Here is a 21,457-nt window from a genome sequence, read left to right as displayed (position 1 = left end):
GCCCATTTCTATCAAGGATAAATAGAAGGACATCTAGCGCAATTATTCCCTTCTCTTTCGTTCCCCATTCAACTCTGTGTAAGTTACCAGAGTAGTCCATGAGAAGTCAAAAGAGGAACCAAGTTTTGCAGTCCTATTGCTTCCACTGTAAGATGATTCTAGTTGTACCTGTTCTGCTGTTAAGAAAAGAAACAAGACATCAGGTCAAAAACTGCCAACCTTAAAGAAGACTAATTTCTGCTCAGAAGATTTGTATGGAAGTACATGTACTTTTGACATGTTAAAACCTGTTATAAATAGGGATTTCATGGCAAAGTTGAGACTGCATGCATTTATGATTTGCAAGGAAGATGTTGCTGCCTTTTTGGTTTATCACATGACCGTATGTAGCCATCGGCATACAATGTGCTACTTTTAGCATTTGAAGATAACTTGAATGGGGGCATGCCTAGATTGCAGCATTGCTTTTGTTATACAGAAATTTTAGCACAATGAGTGACAACAACAACATGAGCACAACACCTGCACAAAGCCAAGAGGACTCTGGGTTTGAGATAAATTTGGTTTTGCAACTAGAAAATTATATGCATCTGTGGTAGTAAACAAACCAGCAACCTGATGATGTGCACTTACTCAACTGTCCTAGAGTAGTTCACTGTCACCACAAAGTTAGGCATTACACAAGGCTTCATGTGGACTAGTTGGACAGGAAGTCATATTAATTAATACTGATTGAACTGTTTGACTGTTGCAATTGCCTTAGCAGTAATTTCGAAGAAGGGTGTTGGTTTATGATGATCAAATGAAAACTAATTGAATGGTAATTTTAGTTCAAGAAAGTAACCAACTAGTGTGTAGTTGAATCTAGAAAATAATTTCCTTTTTTTGGGGGGGGGGGGGGAAGGGGGAGGAGGGGGAGGTTAAATAGAGAATTTCATGTATTTTGTGTATTTATGTTTCAAATCCATGGGTAATATTTATCTACTTGTTTTACTTGTGCTATATTACCAGACACATTCAAGTGACTTAACACAATAGAATCAAATACAATTTATAAATATTAACCATCATCATTGTGCAGAGAAAAAGAGAAAAAGAGAAAAAGGACTTGGTTAGAACAGACTTTGTACAAAGGTCAAATGACAGCCTGGGGCACGGCAGAAATTTCATGACATATAAATCCACATCTGTGCGCTTCATACCAGAAAGCACAATTCATGGAAATTTACCAAACGATATCTACAAGAAATGTCAAATTACTCACTAAGTTGAGTTAATCCCATAAATTAATTGTGACACATAAGACATGAAGTACCTTCAAAAAGGTTAGTGACAAAAGTACTCATAACTCAGCTTGCCATGGTCAAAACCCCAGAAAATCCAACCTGCATCAACTTAACTGTAAGAGGAGGAACTGAACCTATTTGCAGCACCATTAATCACCCCTCTGCCATGAAATTGTACTAATTTCTCTACATTTTATGCTCGAACTGAAGGCTTTGTTTTCAGGTGATGAAAAAACATGATGCATCATGGTATTTTTGTCCCTTCATTACATGAGACCCGTGGGGGGTTTGTTCTAACATACATATCTCTACTGGAAATTAAAACAAGCCACAAATTGTGGGGCACTGTTGTTTGATGCATGGTTGTTCAGAGCAACACAACCAGTAACCATATCGATCAGGACTTTATTCTTATGAATGCCTTTGTAAGAAGCTGAAAAATATTATAAAAAGTACTTATTCACAATGAACTTACTCCAAAACAGCTGTGAACGGTAAAAATTATCACAGTGAGTGAACTCTTAAGGTTCCGAAAGAGAATCTCTTCAACCTTTACTGTTCATAACTCAAATTACCCATTAATAGAGGTTTTCTTGTTCAAAATATAGCAAGAGAAAATTTGGTTAGTCACTGAAAAAGGTATTCTAATCTGTTTTGATGCGTTCCAAGCCATATATTTACATGAAGTTCAAAATCCAAGATGGCAGTTCATTGAAATAGTTTGGCCTTTTGGATGCTCATGCCCACACTGGTGATATGATCCCTCTAATGAAGCGTTCCACAGAATAGGGTATTGCCAAAGAAATGATACAAAGTGTCAATTTTATGCCATAGCAATGCAACCACTTAATGTACAAAAAGTCCACTCAATATGGTAATTGTGAAGAACACCTCCCCTCCACTGACAGATGGCCAACTGTCAGACCAACAGTCAGTCAAAGTTGGCTGACACTAAACGTGACAGGCCACAGAGAGGTAACCAACAGGTTTAGCGACAGGTGGTGAAATAAGCTTTGTTAGACAACCATATTTACCATTTTACAAAACGGGACCAAGGCATATATATGTGCATTTTTTGCATTCAAAACTGGATGTTAAAACTTATTATCAATGCTTGAAATTCCTCCAAAATGCCACCAAAACTAGAAAGGGCAAGAAATGCATTCCCGGTGCATTCAATGTTGCTATATGTATAAAGATATATCTTGTTTTTATGTACACTGATTCCATGATAGCGTGGGTTACGTTAAAGAACCTAGAAGCAGTTTGTGAGAGAAGACTGTGGTGAAACCTGATAGTGATGGTTAACATGCACATGAGAGGCGACAAGCTGTGTAACCGGTCAAATTTGATGATTGATTTTTTTAAATCAAAATTTGTCTCTCTTTTAACAAACAAACAGCTCCTTTAGGAGCCACCGAGTAAATTTAAAGTCAAACACGATGAACTAATTTACTTGTAGACGCATGCAAAATTCAGAGGGGGATTAGGAGAAAGTTAAAAATCCAAAACGGTGACCAGGCTGAGAGCCAAAGTGAGTGTGGGAAGAGAACTGCCCAGAAATTTTGCTGAACTCACATAAAAGGGCCAGAGACTTTTAAGAGTTTCATTTTATCTTTTCAATACAATTATCAGGGGTTGTAAATCATATAACTTTTTATGGCAATATTCAACTTAAAGTTACCAACATTCTACTGACAGGTTGCCAACACCTTGCTGACAGTCATGATGCAGTCTGGGACAATACAAAGCACAGGATTCTAATGCATACTGAGGGCATCTGACATGTACCGTGTATTTACTTTTGACACATGTTAAAACCTGTTATAGATAGGGATTCAGTTGCAAACTTGAGACTGCTGATGGATTTATGATTTTCAAGGAAGATGTTCCTGTCTCCATTTTAGACTATAATAATTTTTGGTAAGCCATTAAGCTGAGAAAATTTGGTTTGTCAAAAGACTGTACAACTGCCAGTATACAAGGTGCTACTTTAAGCATGCATAGACAATTTAAATGCAGGCAGGCCTACATTGTAGCATTCCTCAAGGCAAAAAGCACACTCTTCTTTTCAGTTTTAATGTTGATGTTGAATTCTGAACGTATGGTATTGTTGCCACTTGTAGCATAAAATCCTTTGCTCTTGATTTCCATCGCATCATAGTTAGTCAGACTTCATTTATCTCGTGATTGTAATCCTAACATCATATCTTAACTTTGAAATACAAAAACTGTTGAAAGCCATCTTGGTGTTTGGAAATCATTCTGACGAACATCACGTTCAGAAAGCAAGGGTCGGCGTTTTCGGTGTCTAAGCTTCAAATGACACATGGTAAAAAAACACTTAAAATCCTTTGTCCGGCAGAATAAATTTCACACTTACCTGACCCGTGAAACTTTACCAGCAGAAGAAAGAACAAGTAAATTTCATTATCACGGAAAGACACCATCTCATCAGACTTTTGCTGATGCTTCAATGAGGAAGGTTGTGCCTAAATCCTAACGGAAGTTACTTGAAGGGATAGACGAGATTTGAGACTGGGACCGAGTGTCACGATCATTCTCGTGAAATTGTCGGTCGTAGTCGGTAAAAATGCCTAAACAACATGGCGAATGGTGCAATTTATAGAGGAAAACTCGATGTTAGCTATACACTTGGAACATTTGCATGAATTGTAGAAACTCTCCTTTCGGATACACACTCCATTCAGAGTAAGCCATGCGTGAAACTTGCGAATGTGGCGAATGTGTCGAATGAGAGTGAATCATAGCACCGATATCGATTACGCATGCGTACGAAACTTAATGAAAGTCACGCAAATCGAAAAAAATTGTAACAAACAGTTTTCAACTCCTCTTTCTTGTTTATCAACCGTGGATTCTTTTCCAAGGACTACTGCATATAATCGAGGTAGGGTTCCCCTGATCTAACCTCTGTGGCGATGCTTGAGAGTACCCCTATTCCTGGGGCCGGAAAGGGAAGTCCAACGGATCACAAGCGAAATAATAACGCAATCCAGACGCGCAAACTCAGTCAGTACTTAGTAAGAAGTGCGAGAAAATCAAATTGCATCAATTTTCTAGGGAGCAATTTTCCTGATTCCCTCTATCTTGATGATTGATATCAGCTTCCTCGTGTATCTGCAAACCATGTCATCTAAAAACATCTCTGATACTTTTACCTCTATGCCCGATGTAAAATCAGCCGAGAAGCTGCTACACGAACACGAGGTGGACCAGTCCCTAAATGCCCTTGTACAACCTCCTTCACAGCCAGAGCTGAACAGTTTTATTACAATGAATGGCTGAAAAGTACACTGACCGGAGCTCCGCTTTTAGGCTCGGCTAGATCTATATATTATAAGCTCCATAGAAGAGAGTTTGCACCAATTTTTCCTCCACACTGTTTGACAGCGATAACTCGTTCATTGCGTAACGGCATTTCCGATTTTAAGAGAAAAAAAAAATTAGTTACTCCATGATATAATCGATCATGATGAGATAAAGGGAAAATAAGTTTTATTTTCGTCCATCTGGTGGGACAAATTGAAGATTTTAACCCAGTTGTTGACCCCATAATACTTTCACTTCAATGATATTGGTCCCCAGATCAAATTTTCATAATTGGGTTTTTTTTCCGCTCTTAAGTTAAAAAATTATCCAAGTTTAATTTGTCGAAAGAGAAAATCCAAAATATTAAAAAGTGGGCGAGGTAGGGCTAAAAGACTGTTTTACGATGCTTGTACCAGGAGTAATGGGCTCTTGCTAGTACCAAATAATAAAGGCGTAATGATTCGGGGGTGTCTGGGCCGGCAGAGTTTTGACCTTCTTCTAGGACTTCGCTCAGGATCTCGATCTGCATATTTCGTTTACATCGCGTATTGCACTGCCCAAAAGAGGTGAATTTGTCACATTTCCCGAAACTTTGAAGAGGCCTGGGCAAAAGAAATGGAAGGAGAAAAGTTTGTTAAGGCGAAAAAGTGTTATCTTACTCTTTGCTTTTCCTGACAAAATTTTTGGTCCTCGTTAAACCCATGATGACCTGGCAAACGATTAGACAGTTTATTTTTACTTACCAACACAATGAGCAATAACCTCTTTAACGAGATGCAGATATATAGATAAAATGCTACACTCTTTGGGAAATAGAAGAACATTACAACCTCATGATGAGCAACATAAGAAAAAATATTTAAGGGTTATACCTGTTCAATGTGATATAACACATATCTTGTGTTTGACTTTTTGGTCTTTTTAAAAAGATTGACAATAAGCCACTTTTCCCTTCAACAACTTAAGCATTGGCAGCATTGGCCAGAGACAAATTTCCTCCAAAATGCTCGGTGGATATTTCCTGAAAAGCGAGGAGCTCCTTGCCCCCCTTTCCCAACTCTTCCTCGGTCGTCGAAGGATCATTTGTCCCGTATTGTTATTAAGTGCAACTGAGAAAACGAGAATACTGACCAGACGGTACACCGTGTTTGTCATTGACTTCATGAAATTTATCGACTACATCTGTTGTTCTGTAGTAACTGTGAAACATAAATGTCTCTTAAATATAGAAGAAGCCATTTTAATAAATTCAGCTGTATTACTTTCTTTTCAGGTGAGGCTGCCTGGCTCAGATCAGTCCTCAGAGGTAAATTACGATCTACAAACCTAATCAAGATAAACACACATGGGATTGCTAGCTATTATTTCAGACGTTCCTTGCGAGGCATCATCATGCAGACAGATTCATTTCAGAAATTTTCAGACCTTACATTAAAAGCCACTTTCATAATTTTTTTGGAAAAGAACTTAAGAACAATTTGATCGAGTGTAAGCACCAACGTCGAGTTACATTACTTGTAAAAAGAAAAAACAGGCAAAGAACAATTTTGAAGACAAAACTTCCACTAAGTCTTCAAACAAGATCTTTCAAGTGATTTTTGGAAAAGCTCTTTTTAACCATTAGTAACATTTCATTTCTTCGTTTCGACTTTCTTGTGAACAGTTATAAGCATTAGCTTAACCGCTAAATAAACACTGGCGTCTCCGACCCAGTGACCATTTTAGGCTGACATGTTGATTGCGAGGTGTTCAAACAGTTGACCCTCAAAAGCCTGAGTACGTTTTACCCAACTATTCTACTAGATCTTCAACTCTTGCGTCCAAATTCTTGTCCCACATTTTCATGCTAATCAGCCTCTGCAGAGGAAAAATAGATTTTAACAGAAGTGGTAAGACTATTTTGCCTCCTTTACGCTAAGAGCAGTCACCGAATGCGCTATCAGCGTGCAGGGCCAATTACACACGGATTTAGTGTAATTATCAAAGGGTTAACAATTCCTTAGTCGAATCCAAGTTTTACGTTCCTCCGATCGCCTTATCAAATAAGATTAAAGGGCTATTGCTGAAATATACTGATACCCTTATCAGTGAAAAATTACATAAAAAACAATCCCGAGAGAGATTTTTGTTAACAATGCTGGTCGGGGAACCTTGGTGATATAACAGAAAAGAGGACATCTGAATGAGATAACGTTGATTTAAAGGAAATTGGTAACTTGCCACGTCCATCACAAGTCTTACCTCGAGCAGGGTTCCCATGTCTTCAAGCTCTTTTCAATTCAGTGAATGTTTGTCTCGCATCCGGGTCATTTTGCCAGCATCTCATCATTATCTGGTAGCTAATATCGATCTACACATATAATGAGCACTATCATGACAGCGAGATGCATATAATGTTTCTTTCAATGAGCATAAAAAAGGAAAGAGAGGGACAAGTGCCAAATCCATGTGCTGTGTTTTAGGCATTCGGAATCCCTGCTGAAGCAAGTTTGCAATTTTCCTGTCATCAAAACGTGGATTCGTTGAACCACCTGAAAAAGAAGTAATGTGCATCTTGGTGCAACAGGATATAAACCTCAACTCAGTACCTTCTTCTTCATCTGCAGCAGAATGCAAATTCTTTTCTCCACCCGAATGGATTCCTTTCATCAATTCTAAAACATGAGTTTGAAGAATAGTACAAGAAACGTACTCCAGTCTAAAGTAAACCACTATCACAGTCTGATCAAGTTTCATCAGGTGTTAACTATGGTGAAAATCTCGTCAAAGACAACTCCATAATTCCACCTGACAAAGCAAAAATAGGTTATGGTAGTGGGCCCATAGAATCAATTACCAATATGTTAAAATGTAGCAATATATGAAATAAAAATCAGTATCTTCTTTGGAAAAGCTTCAAAATTACAACTTGGCCATGCAATTGTTATTAACTGTAAAATAATAAATAATCCACTGTCACCAAAAGAAATGAAAAATTTCACTTAAACGCTAGTGTTTGTGGTACAGGTGCCGTACAACAACGCCTCCTAGGCTTCCTCTTTACAGAAGGATGGGCCAGCCCTTCATTAGGAAGCTAAACTGGATGTAAACGTTTTCATTAGGCAGTAAATCAGACATATTTTTGATGGCGGTAAATTTCAAAGTAATGATACGTCATCTTTCATCGCAAAAGATCAGAAGAGGAGGACTTTTTTTTTAAATCTTAGCCACTGGCAATAATCGGATTACCTTTACCTATCTTTCATAAATATGCTCTTGTTGGACGTCTCTAGCCATTCCAAAGTCTGTCACTTCTGCATGTTTCTTTTTACGTACCGCGAGGTCTCGGTGGACGATCGAACGGAAAGCTGAGACAAAACACGGCTGACTCATTCAAATGAAACATATTCCATAGATACCAGAAGTGACTCTGCGAAGTGCTCCTAAAGTATGAAGCAAATAATCCAATCACTTACGAGAGACTTTAAGTCCCAAAAAAACGAGCCAAAATAAAAGACCATCTGTGATAAAATCAGCCTCATACGCTTTATGTCGCAAAGTTCAATGAGACCCATACAACCTAATTGAGCATACCGATTCCACAACATATCCCAGAAGTCTGATGACGTGAGGGTATGGTTTCAGCTGCTTCATTGTCTCAAGTTCTTTCATCAAACCTCCGATTTGTCCGATTCTGCAGCATTGACTGGGAAGTTAAAAGCAAAGAGCAACGTTAGCAATGGGCAAAATGGCAACGTAACGATGAAAAATCAAGTGGCTGAGAAAAACTTCAAATAATACTCCGTTCCATTGCTTAGGGGTAGGGTTGGGGTTTAGGTTTAAGGTTAGGAGATGGTTTTCAGTTAGACCTACAGCGAACCCTTTAATTTAATGGGAATGAACAAAACAGAACAAAACGGTTGACGTTATTTCATCCCTAACGTCCGAAAATCATAAAATAGATCTTACTTTTTTGGATCTTTATAGCTACTGTAATCGTCCCAGGCCTCCCTCGAAGTCCCACTACAGTTCCCTTGATAACTTGGCGGAAAGCAACACTACTAATAACGCTTTCTTATGGTCACGTGATCACTAAAAGCTTTCCAGGAGCATGTGAATGGACGTAGAGGCACCTATTCAGCACCTGGGACTGCATTTTGCGCTTTAATATGATCTTTGTTGGCGTCCCTGAGATCCTTGTACACTGCAAGAACCTGGGTGAGTCTGCTTGAACCAGGCTGGCTTGGTTCGACATCTCTTAATACCACTTTATTCAATTAACTTGAGATGCCTGTTTAAGTATAAATACATAATAAAATGGAAAAAGTAAGATTTTGTACTTAATTTCATGGCCATAAACGCGTGCTGACGTATGAACTGGGGTAAGTACTGTAAATTGACGAAGAACGTTTATGTTGTTGTTCCAACATACCATAGGTCGGGGTAGACTCTTACCCTCTCTTTCGTTTAGCACCCGATTATAAAAATAACCTGACCAAAAGCGTCATTTCCAACGATTTATTTTATCTTCACGTATTCCAAGGCCGAAACAAATGTTTTCATCAATACTCTAAGCAGATTATCATGCTTTTTTCATTTGAGTCGTTACTTTTTGACGAAAACCATTCGGCGGTAAGTAATGAGAAGTGTAACTTGAAAGCAAATTTTTCTGGTAGCAGCAGGGGTTGTATTTACTGATGTTTTTGATTGAGCAGAAGGGTTATGATGTTACTTACTTTCATATGAACTGGCAGGCGTATAGATGGGGCTCCGGCAGTTATTCCTCCAATATCAGGTCATCTTCACTGAGACTGAATTCTCCATGCGTCCCATCTTTTGTCAGTTATTATCGGTTTTTGCATAATATCGTCATTTTTTGGTATTTCGCAGATCAACCAGTATGTACTCCCACTTTCAGCTTTGACAAACAGTTGATCTTCTCACCACTAGCAAATATCACGATATTTTGCACAACCTTGTTCAGTTATCTGTTAATCATTTATCTCATCCGCATTTCAGAGATGAGATAGAATGTAATTTCATGTAACTTTTGACCAAAGTCAAAAATAAATACGTGGCAATTTAAAATACTGCTTTGCTATGCAGTTGTTATAGACGTTAACAAGAATCAGCAAAGTTCTTCCATATCTGGCTTTACCTTTGACCCACGTCAAAAGTAATGTCACACACTTTCCACATTTAAAATCGCCCATGACTAGCATAGAATACAGAGTCAAAAGCGTAAAATATCTGATATCGTTCAAGATGCTCATCAACAATTGATATCAAATCTGAACAACATATTTGACCTTACCTTTGACAAGGATCAAATATGCAGGAGATCTAAATTTTCCGCAAACTCGAAAAAGAAACCATCCGGTGAACGAGGTTGACGGCTCTGACCGCGTACATGTAATATTAATAATTGGGGATCGAGCATATTGGGCTAGAAATAAAAGCTTGGGAAAGTGAACACCTTTTGAATAATCAAAGCACGATTTCGCATGTAGTTACCCTCAAATGTAGTGATATTTGATAGAGGTTGTAAGGTGCTCTCAACAAGCGTTCCACGTACCTTTTTCTTTGTCTATCCCAGATACTGAAAAAAGGAAAGCAAAATAGTAATAAAATAAAATAAAGATTGAGAAACATAATGAAAACAATAATTTGTGGGGAACAAGGTTACCAGGCTGGACAATAACAACGTTGACCAGCACTGACCTTCAACTTTGGCCAGCTTGATTAGAGACGTTTTCCCTCTCACTAAATCGATTTTGTTTCGTTTGGTTAAAATCTCATTTCGTATACATGCTGTACAATGGAAGGGAGCTTTATTAGATAGAAAACGGGGATTCTGGAGCATTTTTGAAAACAACCTTGATTTTAAAGGCAACTCATGAATTTAACCTTGATTTCAAGACAACCTTGAATTATTCACTGGTGATTAATACTCACACCCTCTTCACAACTCACGAGTGAGATCTGAAGAGGGTGTGAATATTATAATCTCAAATGACCCTCTCGAACGATTCTCCTGAACGATTCTCTTGAATGATCCTCTTGTCAGGTAATCGGGTGTTGATGGTTTGGGAGACGATTTTTCAAATATCATCGTTGTATCTTCTCGCAAAGAAATTATGCTGTGCCTAGATTTATTCTTCTGTCAAAACAGTGTCATTGAGAGTAGTCCTTCACGTAAACGATCTCGAACTATTTTTGTGTAATATCCCCATACGAATTCCGCATCTGTTGAAAGAGTTGCTGAAAAGTTGATAAGTTTTTCACCATTGAACAAGAAAGAAGAAGCACTGACGCTTGAATCTTTTTCAATTTCTTTCAACCAAATACAAATGATAATTCTCCATCTCTCAGGAACTGTTGGGTATTTTTTTATATTCTCTTTTTTGTCTCTCTGTTTTTGCTCCACCAATCGTTAACTGATCTTTTTCTCTAGGCAGAGAAATTGACGAGATTCCATTTCCAATCAGAGTATCTCACTTTGACTGAGACCTAAGACCTAAGACCGCTTCATGATCTTGAGAGAAGAAGTTTGTGTCACGCTTTATGGCTTCACCGAAGAAAACCAACCGGTGAAAATATTGACAACCTCTCTGTTCGCAGCGTGAGGCAGCGCGATCATACATCATTAATGAATGAGTTGCCAGCAATAGGATCCTTGTGTTTGCGCAAAGATTTCTGAGATCGCCATGGGACAAACATTGCAACTCGCCAGAAGGAGATATATGGCGAAAGGTTGTTTCGACGACCAAAAAAAAAACCGTAACCCACAGAGGTATCTCCGAATGCTTTTTCGGATCTTTACACCTTCTTTAGCGAGGAAAAGAAATTTTAGATTGTTTGTAGCTTTTTGGCACGGAAATACCAAAAAACATTGCAACTCATACATGGTGTAAAATCACCATGTTTTCGATAATTACATTTGTATGAATATTCTAGAATACTTTGCTAAAGTGTAAAAGAACAGTCGTGTAGTAGTAGTAAGTTTCTGATGTCAAGAGTGACTGACTGTTTGGAAGGCTTCACCGAAAGAAAGTTACTTAGGATCTAGACCGTAGTGGGATTAAGTATGTTCATCGAGGATAATTAGTGTATTGTTTATTGGAGTTGCTCCTGAACAAGAAAACTACACGTCGTTCAACAAAGAGGTGAAGTTTATAGAGGAATAGAGTTCTCCCTGTCGGTAAGATTATACCGTAACAAGGCACTTTGAGAAGAGCTCTACTATTCGTCTGGGGAGAAATGGAGAATAGTGCGTGTAAAACATTTTCAAGGGATAAAGAAGGAGTCATGATAATTTGAAAGTGCCTTATTTTCTTTAATGCTTTAGTAACAGTGGATCTTCTCAGGTAGAGTCGCAACAAATGATAGGGATGTCCGTGCTGTTGAGGTAGCCAGATGTGTTTTGTTCTCTTCTCACAGAATTATTGGTGTGGAAAATGGTGGCGGAGGGACGTATATAGAAAGAGGATGTTTAGTTGCCCCTAAAATTAAATAAGCACAAAACCCGCTGTTACTGTGAAAGAATCAAAGCGTTCGTGGTGCAGGAAATTCATGCATTGTTGTCCATTTAGTCCTCTCTTCTGTCTCTTAAAGTTGTCAGCTCATCTTCTGTTGTCATACCTGTTAGTCTGAATGGCTCCCGCAGAATCAGTAGAAGTTCAAGTGATGGGGAACTTCTTAAAAATGGCTCATTACTTAACATTTTTGCAACATGCGAGAAGCATGTTAAAACCATTCCTGATATAATGCTTTTAAACTTCATCGATTTTGCTTCAAATTACAAAGTGGCGAAAAAAAGGCTTACATGTCAACTAGACAATATTGTTCCTAGAGCTTTTCCAGTAATACTTGACTGCCATGCTGCTGGACGATCCATTATGGTCTTGCATCAAACGAGGTGAGTCGTTGTGCTTGGTGGCCATTGTGCCAAGTGGTCCATTGTGATCTCGAATCAAACGAACTGAGTCGTAGCACTCGGTGGTCACCATGGTAGTAGTAGTGGTAACTTTATTAAACTCCTCAAAAACGCTTTTCAGATTAATTTACAATGTCAAATATCTAAAACTTAGTTTTCCAAAAATACCCTTAAAAAATGCTGTTTTATTTTTGCTTTACATACATCTAAATTAGTGATAGACTGAAACTCATCTGAGAGACTATTCCATAGCTTTTGGCCTCTGAAAGTAAATACACGCTAACCTGCAGCCGTCCTACCGAGTGGTATATGTAGGCGGTCCCTATTCCTAGTATTGCAGTTGTGCACTTCCGATCTGGTTTTGAACTTCTGACAAAGATATGGAAGTGCAAGTCCGTTTAAGCATTTAAATACCATGGTAGCATCCCATACCGCAAGTTGTTTCATAATTGGCAGCCACTGTAACTGCTTAAGAATAGGTGTAACATGATCAAATTTCTTCGTGCCAGAAACTATCCGGACTGCAAAGTTTTGCACTGTTTGTAATAGCTCCATGTTTTTCTTGGTGGTATTAGCCCATACTGATGAACAATACAATAATTTACTGAATACTAGAGAATCAATTATAGTGATCAACGTACACCTATCAAACAGATATTTAACGCGATTAATCTGACAAAGGCTACCTATACATTTCGAAGTTACTTGAGTTATATGTTCGTGGTACGTTAGATTACAGTCCATTTTAACTCCCAGGTTTTTCGCAGACTTAAATGACGTAATTTCCTTGCTGAGTAGTGTAATGCTTAGATCATCTGGTATCTTCGTCAGCATCTGCAGAGTCCCCAGAGCCAGAAGTTTTGTCTTTTCCGGGTTAAGGAGTAGACTGTTCTTGCAACTCCATGCGGCTATGTTCCGAATATCTTCTGTCAGCTGATCTGCGGCTAAGGTGGCATCACGTATTGGAAATGAGAGGTATAACTGTGAGTCATCAACATAGCACTCTAACGACCCTACCTTAGGTACAGATGGTAGATCGTTGATGTAGATATTAGACAATGCCGGGCCCAAGATTGATCCTTGTGGTACGCCATACGAGACTAAGCGGGGTTCAAATGTTTTGCAACCAATTCTCACCGACTGCTTCCTTCCGGTCAAGTAGCCTCTAAACCATTCTATTGCTTCTTTAGAGGTATCCGTTGCACGTAGGTTCTTTAACAAGGACATGTGATCAATGTTGTCAAATGCCTTAGAAAGATCTAACAACACCAAGGCAGTGACTTGCTTGCGATCCATTGCCTCCAGGGCTAGATCTGACGTCAAAATATTGAGTGTCTCTGTCGAATGCCGTTTCTTATTCCCACTCTGGTGTCCACTAAGACAGTTTCTCTTTGTTGCATATTCAGTGAATTAATTTAAAGCTACTCGTTCACATATCTTATCGTTTTGAGCTGAAATTGCATCCATGATTGGTGAAAACCAGTGTCTAATATTCCGGATAGGTCTTTTAGTACTTTAGACTTCAGGGTCTTGCGCATGTACACGCACACCCCACCACCAGACTCATTCTTTATCTTTCTCGACCTGTCCAGTCTTGACAAACTGTATCCATCAATTTCGACCTCAGCGTTCTTTACACTTGAATTTAGCCAAGATTCTGCAATTGCTAAGATTGTATGCTTCTTTTAATCCATTAAATTCCTCACTTCAATCAAATGCTCTCTTGTCTTCAAAGATCGTACATTCAAGTGTGCCACGGTTACTTTTGATTTCTGATAATTATTTCCATGGATTGTTGAAGGCAAGGTCCCATGAGAGGTTGTCTTAGCTGAAAAGATGTCAACTGGAATATTTAATAAGTTACTTTGGTTTGCACCACGTCGTTTCTCTTGGAAGTTTTGCTGACTCTCTAACATTGATAGGTCTATCGTTTAGCCGTCTTAGATGGTTTCTCCCACGATGTCCTCACCTCGGAGCGAGCAAGTTGAGACTCTTAAGAGTTAGCCATACTTGCCTTGACAAGAGATGGTGCATTAGTCCGTGACCAAGGTTTTTGCTTGTCGATTTCCAGAAATTTCGCAATGAAAAAAGGAAATTTCTCGTGCCAAGTGATCCTTTCATTGTATCAAATCAAACAAGTCAAACGAGCACGAAACAAAACTGAGTTGTAGTACTCGGTAGCCACTTGCATTTGATCACACGTTGTAGTGATATATTAGAACAACCGAGTGTAATCTATCAGGTGTAATTGAAATCTTCAACTCCAATGGAATACACCGTTTTTATGGCTACAGAGTGGAACATCCCTTTAAGACCTTGATAATAATAATAGCTCAGACTACCGTCGAACCGCGTGTAGTCTTCAGATATCTGCTTTACAGACTACCATCCATAGACCATTATGAAAACCACGACATAGTCTTTAGATATCCGCTCCAAACTGCAGACGATCGACGAAAAACTCTTAAAAAAAGTCACTCTTCAAAGCAAAGGACTCAAAAGATTATGAACTGCGTCCTCCTTCATCGAACGCAAAAAATTTCAGGGATGCTTTTTCGTTTTCAACAAGTATTGTCAAAAAACAAATAAAAGAAACAGCCGATTCGTATGTCTGTTAGAAAATATAGGATCACAGATAAAGAGAAGAACCAACCGTGAAGGATACTCGAAAACTTCTTCTGATATCTACTCAAATAGGAACTCATTCTTAAGCTCAAGACAAAACTGAAATTGAGTCACAAGGAATTGAATAATGTTAAGAAAGTCGTGAACTGATCCGCAAGTACATGAATGGGAACCGAATCCAAGGATATTGTCTTGAAATACATGGACTAGCCGATGATGTCAGCGCATTGACAGAGAAATTGCAATCAAAGTGTAACCTATAATATTTGCATAGATGTCAACCTGGAAGGCTATCACAATACGTCTCGTGTTTCTCCCAACACTTCTTTCTAACTCTAGCCGCTTCCTGCGTGCTTTACAACAGAACAGAACACAGTCAATGCTACTCTATTTATTTAACATCTAATCAAGTGTTTCTATCAAAACATAGGAAAATAATGGCGTTACCCCAGCCGGGTAGTTTATGATTCTTTCACCAGTAGTCATGTCTCCCTGGAGAGGAGGTGATGCAAATTTCACCTAAATCTTAAGTTTGTACTTACTTCTCTTATGAATGGTGATGTTAGCCATTAGGACATTCTTTTCCAGACTCCTTGCAATGCACCTGTAGCGTCCAAAGTCCTTCTCAGTCTTGACTGTGACATGCAAAATAGTGCTTCCTGTTTCAACCCGAGTTCTATTTGGCAGTTCCCAGCTAACTTGAGGAGGTGGAAACCCCTGGACAGGACAGCACATTAGGACAGACTCGCCTTTGGTTGCATCAAAACTTGTGGGACACAAATCAGGATCCTCATACGAAGTTGCATCTTGAAAAAGAATTAAGATTAAGAAACCTCTTTCAAAAACATTTTTTTTCGCAAATCATCCCTCACATTTTGCCCCATGGTACCCCTTGATGTACTTCAATTTGCTTTCAAATACACTAAAAAATTTCAGCACTTCTTAAAATAAAATGGCAATCCTTGTTCAGATGCACATCCAGCTAAAGAGATGGACACGGGTGCACCTACGGGTAGGAGTGCATCTACGGACACAAGAGCAACTATGGACATGAGTGCACCTATGGAAACGGGTACAGCCATGGACTTGGGTATTACTGTGGTATAGATGCAAAGTATTGTAGTAAAAAAGCAATGTGGTGTAAAATGCAGAGGGGTTTATGGACAGCTCTTATCGATGCCAAAATTGTGGCAAAAAAGGGACTTGGTTACTACAGAGTTTGCACAAAGGTTAACTGACGGCAAGGGACTGGGCAGAAATTAATAGAATGGGTAGATTTATAAAAATAATGGTCATCAATGTTAATTGTTAAAATGCAAAACTTTTCAACTTAGCATGCTCTGCGTACCTAGCGCAATTAATATACCCACTCCTCTCTAGTTGGGAGGTTTAAGGTTCGAGTCCTGGCCATATGTATGTAAACTTTTTCGATCGTTTTCTTTTTCTTTCTTTTTTCCTTTCAATTTACATTCCTCTTCAAAGGATACGTTAGATATGTTGAGAATAATACACACATGAAAGAACGTTTGACGACTAACCTTTTACATTTACACTGATAATAATGTCGAAATGCAGTCATTAACTCAACCAAACCAAAAATTCTTCATTTGATTAAAAAGAGGGCTTAAAGATGTAAAGTTACCAACTAACACTCTTGAGATCAAGAGGGCAAAACTGCAATTTTTCAGTACTGGCTTCTGGATTAAGGTTGCATTTATAAGGCTATTTTAGCTTACATAGGGGTTTCTACATGTCAAGAAGAAACTTACATACAACTCCAAGGAAGGCTCTTGCAGTATTAGATACGAAGTTTGAAGCTTTGCAGATATAATAGCCTGAGTCTGTGGTTGAAGTATTCTGCACGATTAACTGAGATGAATCATTATGGGAGTTTATTTGGACATTGACGCCGCTAGCAGAAATCTCATTTTCACCGAAACCAGTCTGCTTCATCCACACAATGTTTGGCAAAGGAAAACCCTTCACATTACAGGTAAAACTTGCTGTAACACCCTTTAAAGTGGACAGTGCAGGAGGGACGATCTCAACAACAGGAGGACCTAAAAGTAAAACAAAAGGGTTACAATAAAGGAACTCATCCAGCTTGCTTTTTATCCACATGTCACAACAGTGAAAGTGAGCGTCAGGGTTTGAAACATAAAGTAATTGTGATAATGTGTTACATGTGTGCAAACTAAAATGACATTTCATTGCATCAAAAGATTTATAAGTAAAATTTTTAAGATTTTGCTCCTGAAACAACACAACTCACCCTCCCACATGAGCAAACCTAGAATACCATGCCAGTCAGTGGTTCCTAATGGGAGGTGACTAGTAATTTAGCTAAATTCCTCATTTTCCAAAAAGGTGAGAGTTTCCGGTGAAAAGTTTAGTAACATGTTGAAATGCTTAGGTTACTTACAAAAACATATTTTCAAACTGGATTCTTTAGCCCACCAAAGTGTGAATAGCCAATTGTAGTATCACCCTTAATGAATAAGAAGGGGCTTTTGCAGCAAAAAAATCCTGGTTATTGAATTATAATTCCAGAAACATCTGATTCAAGTTGCACAAGGTAATCTTTGCTATCTAATTGCATCTAGGACTAAACTGTGAGTGGGGAAAGATAAAAGAAGAGGAGTAATAAGATGAAAGTGTGAAAGAAGCCTGGCAGTAAGCACAAGAGATTAAAGAAATTTGATGAGGATAGGCAATTGCAAAATTCTAACTGAAACAGATAAGGGCTCGTGGTTTAAGCAATCATTGCTGCTTACAACTGACCAACAACCCTTAGCAAGTTCTGTCACAGTGTGCTGAAGCCCCTTTTAAGTTAAAAAAAAAATCAAAATTATTGGTCAGTGAAATTCAACTACAGGTCTGCCGAGGGCAAAATATGTTTTGCTGCAAGTCTCTTGAGATTCCATAGGACACCTTCTTGTTTCTATTGGCATAGCCATTTCCAGTTTTTAGAAAGTTGACATAAATTGGCATCAGTGGTCACCAAAAGGAGTGATATGTTGGTCCAAAGACTTCCTAGATATAAACCTAACAGCTGTCTGAGTTTGATTGGGCTTAGATCACAAAGATTATGAATAACAAAGTAATGCAGCTGTAAAAATTAATATTCCAAAATTGAAGATACCCGAGTTCTAAATTGCACCATCATAAGCTGCATGTGAAAAACAGCATGTTTCCAAACACCACAGGAATTAAAAATACTGATAGTTTCACAATATGACTTATAATTCCACATCTGTCAGCAAAGTACCAGGAGGGCACAGAGAATGGAGATTTAACAAATGATATCAACAAGAACGCTCAAATTACTTACTATGTTGAGCTAATCCCATAAAGTAATTGTGAGGCATAAGACAAGCACTATCTTCAAACTTGCTAACTCAACTGTTAGGTACAAAAGTACTCCTAACTTACCTTGCCATAGTCTGGCACGTGCACCCCATAAAATTCACCCTGCATCAACTTAACAATAAGAGGAGGAACTGAACCTATTCTAGCACCATTGATCAACTCTCTGCCTTGAAATTGTACTACATTTCTCTGCATTTCTTGCACAAAGTGAAAGCCATGTTTTCATGTGATGAAGAACCTGATGCATTATGGTATTTTTCTCCCTTCATCACATGAGATCCCAACAGATTTCTTCTTAATATACATATCACTACTGGAAATTAAAACAATCTAAGAATTGTGAGACATAGTTGTTTGATGCATGTTTGTTTAGATGCAACACAACCAGTAACCAAATTGATCAGGACTTTAATATTCATTTGGATTGTATGCACTGAGCCCTAAGCATAGTTCTCATAAATGCCTCTGTTATAAGCTGAAAAAATCATTGTAAAAAGTGCTTATTCACAATTAACTTACTCCAAAACAGCCATGAAAGGTAAAATTATTGCAGCATTAGTGAACTCTTATGATTCCAGAAGAGAATCTCTTCAAACTTTAGTGTCCATAACTTAAAATTACCCATCAATATAGATTTGTTTGTTCAAAATATAACAATAGGGAACTTAGTCGATCGCTAAACTGGAGTATTCTCATCTGTTTTGATGTGTTCCATGTGCCAAGATGGCAGATGATTGAAATTGTTAGAATTTGTGTTTTGATGCTTAGACATGCCCTACTGTGACAATTGGTCCCTTCAATACAGGCTCCACAGAATAGAGTAAAAGAAATGATAAAAGTGTCACTTTATGCCATAATTGACTACTTAACCCTTTAACTCCCAGCAGTGATCAACAAGTAACTTCACCCTTCTCCCTGGCGAACAGGTAATGAGAATACTCAAACTTCTCCAGTCAAAGTTGTTATCACTTATTTACAAGGAAATGTCTAGCAGCCAGAGAAGAGAATTAGCAGTCAGATCTTGGGAGTTAAAGGGTTAATGTACAAAAAGTCACTCAATAACACTACCAAATATTGATTTCAGGATATTATGGATTAAATTTTGCATGAAAGATTATTTCTAGTTTAATTTGAGTGGTTCTGCTGTAAGTGACCATTCAACACAGGTGGAAGACAATACAGACAGGCTGTCAGGACTCAGTCAAGGGTGACAGTGACTGCTTAAAAGAGGTAACTGCATAATAGAGATGAAAATTGCTGTAATTATGAGGAACAAATTTTGGGACTTTGACAAGCACCCATTCAATACGGTGCCACTTAATGCAGGTTCAACTGTTATTGGAATATTGGAAAATTCCACGAGGTTTTAAAGACCAACCCCCAGGATTGAAATTAAACAGAAGTTTTACTTGCATGGCCAGATTTGTTACCTGATTAATTTGCTCTAAGAAACATTGTGCAGTTTGCAATTAGGTCAAGCTAAAACAGAACAATTTTAGCCAGACAATACATTCCACAACCTTTCTATTAACAATAGAATACTTTGTGATGGTTATGCTTCTATAGTGCTTTAATGATTTTGTTAGCAAAGGACACCCGTTAGGATATGGTAATACCATAAAGAGGTGGTTGCTGAGAGAGGTGTGGCAGTGGATACTCTTATTGGGAATCAGTTAACAGAAGCACATAAGTTTCAGTTTCTTTGGTTTGTTCATTTTTAAAACAGCCATAAAAAAAATTGAAAACCCTCCTAAAGGTCTTGATCAAGAAAACCTTCTCTGCTCTAAACTCTGTGTTTTCATGCATTTAACTTTTCCTATTATCAACACCGTAAAGGAGGAAACTGTTGTGACGGCTCTATTAAGGGCAAAGCCACAACATCACTTTTCATTGAATACTTTTTTGTTTGCAGCGTGCATTGAAGTTATTTCCCATCAGAATTGTTGAAATTCATTAGCATTACTTGCCCATTCTGAAAATTTATACTACCCTCCATGATGAAACAACAACTCATCACATAATCAAAAATCTTACCTTTCACAATTAATTGCACCATATCAAACACTTCTGGAGCCAAAGGGTTATTTGGGACAAATCTGAAGAGGAAAACCTGGTTATCAACTGCTTTAATAGGCTTTAGAGTGAACATGACTTGCCCAGGTGAATGTTGATTCCAGCTGCCAAAACGACGGCCATTGTACTGAGATACATTAGGGATGAGACGCCCATTTCTATCAAGGATAAATAGAAGGACATCTAGAGCAATTATTCCCTTCTCTTTCGTTCCCCATTCAACTCTGTGTAAGTTACCAGAGTAGTTCCATGAGAAGTCAAAAGAGGAACCAAGTTTTGCAGTCCTATTGCTTCCACTGTAAGATGATTCTAGTTGTACCTGTTCTGCTGTTAATAAAGAAACAAGACATCAGGTCAAAAACTGCCAACCTTAAAGAAGGCTAATTTCTGCTCAGAAGATTTGTATGGAAGTACATGTACTTTTGACATGTTAAAACCTGTTATAAATAGGGATTTCATGGCAAAGTTGAGACTGCTGATGCATTTATGATTTGCAAGGAAGATGTTGCTGCCTTTTTGGTTTATCACATGACCGTATGTAGCCATCGGCATACAATGTGCTACTTTAAGCATTTGAAGATAACTTGAATGGGGGCATGCCTAGATTGCAGCATTGCTTTTGTTATACACAAATTTTAGCACAATGAGTGACAACAACAACATGAGCACAACACCTGCACAAAGCCAAGAGGACTCTGGGTTTGAGATAAATTTGGTTTTGCAACTAGAAAATTATATGCATCTGTGGTAGTAAACAAACCAGCAACCTGATGATGTGCACTTACTCAACTGTCCTAGAGTACTTCACTGACACCACAAAGTTAGGCATTACACAAGGCTTCATGTGGACTAGTTG

General features: G+C 38.3%; 1 protein-coding gene across 1 annotated transcript in view; it reads right to left on the bottom strand.

The window, feature by feature from the left end:
• Window positions 1–5,334: 5,334 nt before the first annotated feature.
• LOC136281681 (myosin light chain kinase, smooth muscle-like) overlaps window positions 5,335–21,457 on the bottom strand; it is a 20,755-nt gene continuing 4,632 nt past the window's right edge. Inside the window, exons 2-8 of the mRNA XM_066168452.1 lie at window positions 20,563–20,928; window positions 16,929–17,219; window positions 15,702–15,965; window positions 8,568–10,197; window positions 8,193–8,304; window positions 6,861–8,041; window positions 5,335–6,476 (exon numbers count right to left, since the gene is read on the bottom strand). Coding sequence (XP_066024549.1) covers window positions 10,154–10,197; window positions 15,702–15,965; window positions 16,929–17,219; window positions 20,563–20,928 — 965 coding nt within the window. The 3' untranslated portion in view covers window positions 5,335–6,476; window positions 6,861–8,041; window positions 8,193–8,304; window positions 8,568–10,153. The remainder of the gene's footprint in view (window positions 6,477–6,860; window positions 8,042–8,192; window positions 8,305–8,567; window positions 10,198–15,701; window positions 15,966–16,928; window positions 17,220–20,562; window positions 20,929–21,457) is intronic.

The sequence above is a fragment of the Pocillopora verrucosa genome, chromosome 6 (genome assembly GCF_036669915.1).
Source record: "Pocillopora verrucosa isolate sample1 chromosome 6, ASM3666991v2, whole genome shotgun sequence".
NCBI classification, from domain to species: Eukaryota; Metazoa; Cnidaria; class Anthozoa; order Scleractinia; family Pocilloporidae; genus Pocillopora; species Pocillopora verrucosa.
The sequence above is the reverse complement of the archived record's forward strand: the minus strand, read 5'-3'. Positions and strand labels throughout refer to the sequence as shown.